The following is a 6,478-nucleotide window of genomic DNA, read 5'->3' as shown; positions in this document are numbered from 1 at the left end:
GTGCCTTGTACCTGCAGAGACCCCAGTACAGCTTCATCACACCAACAGTGAGGAACAGGAAGTCCCAGCCATGCACGCAGCAGCCCAGAGATGGGAGACAGATGGCGGTGGAAACCGTACAGACAACGGTCTGGCTGAACAAGTACACATCCAGGTGCTGGCGATAAGGGGATACAGCCACATAGGCAATAAACGTGCCCCTTTAACACATGTGGAAGTGCGGGGAGGCCTAGAAGCCATGGATAGAATACCTGTCACCCAGGGAGGCCAGAGGCGGCTTAGGAGCCATGGAATGTATCCTCAAGGACCATGCAGAGACACTTCCACGGAGACCTCGCACTGGACGAGGGGATCCGGGGCACTAGCCGCAGATTCAGCAGCCTGAAGAGGAGGGAATATAGTATGCACACATTAAGAAAACCAGTAGACAAGACCGACGTGTCATGGTATGGTACTCACCAGGGATATAGTTGGTGACTGTTCTCCTCCACCGCTATCCTTGATCATGAAACCCTTGGCAACGACCCACCACGGCGAGTCACATACTCTCCCCAACAGAGTGAGAACTCTGCCAAGAGTAGGTATGCCAGTGGCGTATGTCAACCGACTCAATGAAAAGTGGCATATCAGCCATACAGGGTGATGGAACAATAAGCTGCCCTCATATACAATCCCTGAAAAAGAGCACAGCAGATATTAAGCTTAAAAGAACAGAGTGTATAATGCTTGTGCCGCAATACTCTGACCAACGGCTAAGCATGCCAATATGTGGGTGCACTGAACCAGCAGAAACTGCCTTATCAATCAGATGCCTAGAGCGATGGAAGGCGGAGCCAGCCAGAGCATGTATACCACTCAGATAGGGAGGTCAGTGACCCCTGATGCGTGAGCCGGAATACAACAGGCCGGTGGGAGAGGAGGGAGGGAGACCTCGTTGCCCGAATGCACAGGCTAAAGCCATGGCCTAAATTAAAGTGCTCCAGCTGCCCGAGCTGAGTGACGGCTGGAACGAGGTAAAAACGCCAGCCAGCGCTACTCAGCAACTGGCACTGGGGGGGGGGGGGAGAAGGTGGTGGGCGGAGGTGCCGCCTGACAAGGGAAGATGCTGCGGGAGAAGGGGGGGGGGGGGTTGATATACTGATATACCCTGTAAACAGCCATACTCACCTATGATTTCTTCAGACAACTATAAATCACTTGCATCACCTCAGGCTGAGACAGTGGGACTAGCAGGGAAGCTAGAGGGACCTGGACCGAAGGTGCAACCCCAGGCACTGGCCATTGGCAGGAATGAGTTAACTGTGCTTACTTTGTGCCCCTTAGCCGCACATGGGGAAACCGGTAGCGCCATGCTCCTGAACACTCACCTAAAAACAAGAAAATAAAAAGGAGAAGAGAACCTAAAACAGGTCCTAGCTATAAAATAAAAAAGATGACCAGGTCTTGAGAGCTCCAGACCTGTTTCTGCCTCCTACTGACACTAAGCTAAAACTGAATACCTCACTTCCAGTGGGCGGGTATATCTTGCCAGGGAGGAGCAGGCTTTTTTTAAAATCTTTTTCCTTAGTGTTAGCGCCTCCTAGTGGCAAGAGCATATACCATCAGTAATGGTGTCCCCCAATGAAGAGCGACCGAGAAAAACAGAATTTTATTACAGACAGGAGGCTCGTATGTCTGATGACAATATGACTGTCCCTTCGGGCGGTATGACCCCCTCTACACTGGATGCAGATATCTCCCCCACTGATTTACTGCACCAGTTGACTAGATCTATGCATTGCGCTATTGCATCCGCAATGTCGGCAGTCAATGCCAATATTTCCCGCTCTGTCTCTCTGGCGCTTGCTCAGCCTCGCCAGGAAGAGTCTGCGATGGCCGCGGATCCGCTCTCTACCTCCCACGCTCCCTCACAGGCTCCCAGCCTTTTAAGACCCGGTAAGTCTGGCCGGAAAAGACGACACTGTACAGACATACTTATCCATCCCGCTGGATTACCGGCTGATGTGGATGGCGTGAAACATAAGACCTCAGTGCCTCCTGAGGATAACAATGCTTCGCGTGCTAGACCCCCAGCCCACGGGGATTATGTAAGTGGTCGGGCTTCTCGTTCCTCCAAACGAGTCAAACCAAACTCATTTGTGGATGAGTCGGAGGATGAATCTGACGTGATGTCTGAACATCTTGACACGGACGTGAGTGAGGAGGATAAGGATTTTGATGAGGAGGCTGGCCCTTCGTCCGCCCCTGTCTCCAAGACGGAGCCCCCTTCTGGAGGCCCAGTGGACTCGTTAGGAGTCCCCTTTTTTAGCCCGGATGACATAACTCACCCCAGATCCGGGGAGTGGACACCCTCTCCTCAGGTGTCTAACTATATTGAAACCTGGTTGCGCAAATCAATGGATCGCGCCAACCGCAGTAAACTACGGGCAGAATGCCCTAGGCCATCTATTGGCAATAATGTGGCGATGATGCCCGAATTGGACCCCATCCTGGTAAAATACCTCCTTAAGTTGGGCAAAAATCCAAGGAAGGGAATAGACAAATCCTTCAAAGGGGTACAGGACAAGCTTCTGGATGTCCTGGGTCCCTTAACAAAAATTTTGGACCTGTCCGAACAGGCGGTCGCTTCAGGCGCCCCTGTGAATGCGGAGGTCCTAAGGGGGTGGGCGTTGCGAGCAGTATGTATGCTCGGCAACGCCAACACTGCCATGTTGGCGGAATGCCGTAGATCTATCCTGATGCGGCTGGATCCCCAACTGACTCACTTGGCCAGCGATGAACCCGGTCCATCTGCAGATGGCCTTCTTTTTGGCGAGTCATTTATCAAAAACATAAATATATTTGTCGGCTTATTCTCCAGCCTCGACAAAGCCCAGAGCTCCCTTAAGAAATCTTCTCATGGGAAGGTTTTCAACAAGGCTGGAAGGGGCAGGGGTCGTCCTTCCAGCCGTGGATCATATTATCGACCCTACAACAGAGGAACTGTGCATTTCGTTCCAGACAGGCAGCAGTATGCCCCCGCTCCGCCTACACAACCAGTCACCCCTTTCTTCCCGACCAGAGCCCGTCCATGGAGGGCACGAGGATCAGCGCGTGGCTACCCCAGGTCCAGGGGCGCAGGTAAGACTTCTTACTCCAATGTTGCCGGACATACCGGTGGGGCTAACGTATTTTTTCCACGCCTGGTCCCAGATCACGTCAGACCCATGGGTTCTCCAGGTGGTTTCGGGCTATTGCATAGAGTTTGCATACGCTCCCGTACAGACCCGCTGCCCGAGGGTCATTCAATTTGCAAAGGCGGACAGAGATCTGGTTCGCACAGAACTGATAGAGTTGGAGCAAAAGCGAGCCATAGTGGAGGTGCCTTGGCGTGCTCCAGGCTTTGTCAGCAATATATTTCTGGTCAAAAAGAAGGACGGGGGGCACCGACCCGTAATCAATTTACGTTACCTGAACGAGTGCGTGGTATACCGACATTTCAAAATGGAGGGGATACACCTTCTGAGATCTTCTGCAGCCAGGAGATTGGCTGGCGAAGAGAGATCTGAAAGACGCGTATCTTACAGCGTCGGTTCACCCTTCTTGCCGGCGGTTTCTCCAGTTTTGTTGGGAGGGCCGCAAATGGGAGTTCACATGTCTCCCGTTCGGTCTGTCCTCTGCTCCGTGGTGCTTCACCAAGCTGCTGAGACCAGTCATGGCCTTGCTCAGAAGTCGAGGTGTTCGACTAATCGTCTACCTCGACGATATTCTGAGCTTCTCTCGGACTTGGGATTCAATGAGAAAAAGTCGGTGCTGTCACCGGCGAGGAGTATGGAGTTTCTGGGTTTTCTAGTGGATACCCAGTCTGCCACTCTGAGTCTTCCGACCAAGAAATTGACCACGATACGCAAGGAGATTCGGAGTCTCCTCCGCAAACGGGTGGCTTCCTTGAGGGCTATCGCACGGATCGTCGGATTGCTGACGGCTTCCGTACAAGCGATTTTTCCAGCACCCTTGCACTACCGAGCGCTCCAGCGCCTGAAGATCAGGCACTTACAAGGGGGCCTTTCCTACTCAGACAAGGTTCCATTGTCACTCGAAGCCAGAGAGGAACTCCTTTGGTGGCTTCGACACGTCCGGGATTGGAATGGAAAGACCATTTTCAATTCCAAACCGGATTTGGTGATGGAATCGGATGCCAGTCTCTCCGGCTGGGGTACTCGTTGCGGGACATCTTCCACAGGTGGAAAATGGTCCGCGACGGAAATGCAGTTACATATCAACTGCCTGGAACTCCTGGCGGGTTCCTTTGCTCTCCGGAGCTTCCATCCCACAGATCAGATTGTTGCATTCTGCTGCGTATGGACAATGTAGCGGCCGTGCAATATATCAATCGGCTGGGCGGAACGAAGTCGAAGGTCCTTGCAGACCTGGCAACGGAGTTCTGGGAATTCTGTCTTCAGCGGAACATCTTGCTGAGAGCGGAATACCTTCCGGGGATTTCCAACTCCATTGCGGATTGGAACTCCAGGTACCTCAGGGATTCCAGCGACTGGATGCTAGACCCTTCCGTTTTCCAATCGATACTATTATTGTGGGGACCATTGACCGTGGACTTATTCGCTTCCCGGCTCAATCGTCAATTGGATCTGTTTTTCAGTTGGCGACCGGACCCGGAGGCTGCGGCCACGGACGCGTTCCTGCAACATTGGCCGCAAGACATACTTTATGCCTTCCCGCCATTTGCCATGATTCCCAGAGTGCTCTGGCAGACGGAGAACCAGAAGGCGACTTTGGTGTTGATCACCCCATGGTGGCCGACCCAGTCGTGGTTTCCCCAGATTCTGGGATTGACCATAGATGTGCCGAGACTGTGTCCGCATCATCCCTCGTTGCTTCGGGATCCGAAAGGGGAACCCCATCCTTTGATTCTACTCTATCAGCTGCCTTTGATGGCTTGGCTAATTTCGGGTCATCGTCACTTGAGGGACGTATTTCACAAACAGCTATCAACCGGGTACCAGATCGGCTTATCGATCTGCCTGGGGATTTTGGCTACGTTGGTGCGCACGACGGGATCTGGATCCCGTTCGCGCCCCATTAGCTGAGATCATAAATTTTCTATCGGACTCGTTTGAGGCGGGTAAGGCTTACCGCACAATCAATGTGTATCGATCGACCATTTCGGCACATCATTCCCTAGTGGATGGTTTGCTGATCGGCCAGCACCCTGTTGTATGCCGCCTCATGAGAGGAATTCGGTTCCGAAGACCGCCTTCCTCTCGGTATCAGGTTACTTGGGATGTTTCCCTGGTGATACGCATGTTTGAGATGTGGGACGATAATGATGACCTGTCCTTTAAACATCTTTCCTTTAAATTCATCAAACGGATTTCTGATGTGCGCGCCCTCGATGTCTCGCGGAGACAGTTTATCCCTGATGGGGTTCGTTTTTCTGTTTGCCGACGTACGAAAACTAACCTGCGTTCGGTTTTTTACCCGTCTTTCCCGTCGCACCCAAAGTTGTGGGTGGTGCGATGTCTCCGGTCTTATGAGCAAAGGACCGTTCCATTTCGTTCTGCGCGGAATTCGCAACTTTTGATTTCTTTTTGTTCCCCGCATTTACCTGTTTCTACTCCTACGCTAGCTCGTTGGGTGAAACAGACTATGGCGTTGGCGGGGATCGACGTGTTGATTTTTAAAGCGCATTCCACTAGGCGTGCAATGGCGACCAAAACTCTTCAGTCTGGTGGTTCACTTGCTGAACTTCTTAAGGCGGCTGATAGGTCGTCTGAAGACGTCTTTCGGATGTTTTACTTTAAACCTACTCCACATGTATCTATGTCTGTACTATAACCATGTTTTATTATATTGTTTTATTATACAGTTATTTATTGTCTACGCTTTGAACATGCATCTGATACGAGCCTCCTGTCTGTAATAAAATTTGAGATTTTCCTAGTATAATGACGGAAAATTAGGATTTTATGAAGACAGGAGGCGAGTATCATCCCGCCCGGTATTCCCTGCCCTATTCTGCTTCATGTGTTCTCTGTTTCAGGATATTGAAGAGTTCCTTATCAGCTGGAGGTTCTATCGTTGAAGTTACCCGTTGGTGACACTGTTTCTAGTTGAAGTTACTGTATCCGGTTGGCTTCGCTTCGTTGGAGTTGGCTGTCTACCGGTGGATAGGTCCCAGATCCGCATTGGACAGCTGGACTCCTGTTCCGGGTGGTGTTCTGGCATTCGAGAGATGGTTGTCTACTAGGAGGCTGCTTGACATAAAGAAAGAGGAGGAGGAGGAGCTGCAGCCAGTTTATATAGGACTCCCTGTGTGTGGTCATTGGTGGAGGAGAGAAAGGGGAGTCACTATGGTTGCTAGGTACCTAGTTACCAGCATTTTTTCTTTTATGTTGTTAACACTTGCATTTCTTTCTGCTATTGGGCAAAATAAAGAAGGAATATGCATCTGATACTCGCCTCCTGTCTTCATAAAATC

At 51.3% G+C, this 6,478-nt stretch overlaps 1 protein-coding gene across 1 annotated transcript; it reads left to right on the top strand.

Annotated features, from left to right (window-relative positions):
- The first annotated feature begins 1,796 nt into the window (after positions 1 to 1,796).
- On the top strand, positions 1,797 to 6,463 carry LOC130277475 (uncharacterized). Its single transcript, XM_056528149.1, has 2 exons — positions 1,797 to 3,120; positions 6,041 to 6,463. Exons 1-2 carry the CDS (start codon positions 1,797 to 1,799, stop codon positions 6,046 to 6,048), a joined length of 1,332 nt encoding a protein of 443 aa, XP_056384124.1. The 3' UTR covers positions 6,049 to 6,463.
- Positions 6,464 to 6,478: the final 15 nt, after the last annotated feature.

This window comes from Hyla sarda, chromosome 6 (genome assembly GCF_029499605.1).
Source record: "Hyla sarda isolate aHylSar1 chromosome 6, aHylSar1.hap1, whole genome shotgun sequence".
Lineage (NCBI taxonomy): Eukaryota > Metazoa > Chordata > Amphibia > Anura > Hylidae > Hyla > Hyla sarda.
This window is presented reverse-complemented; position numbering and strand designations above follow the sequence as displayed.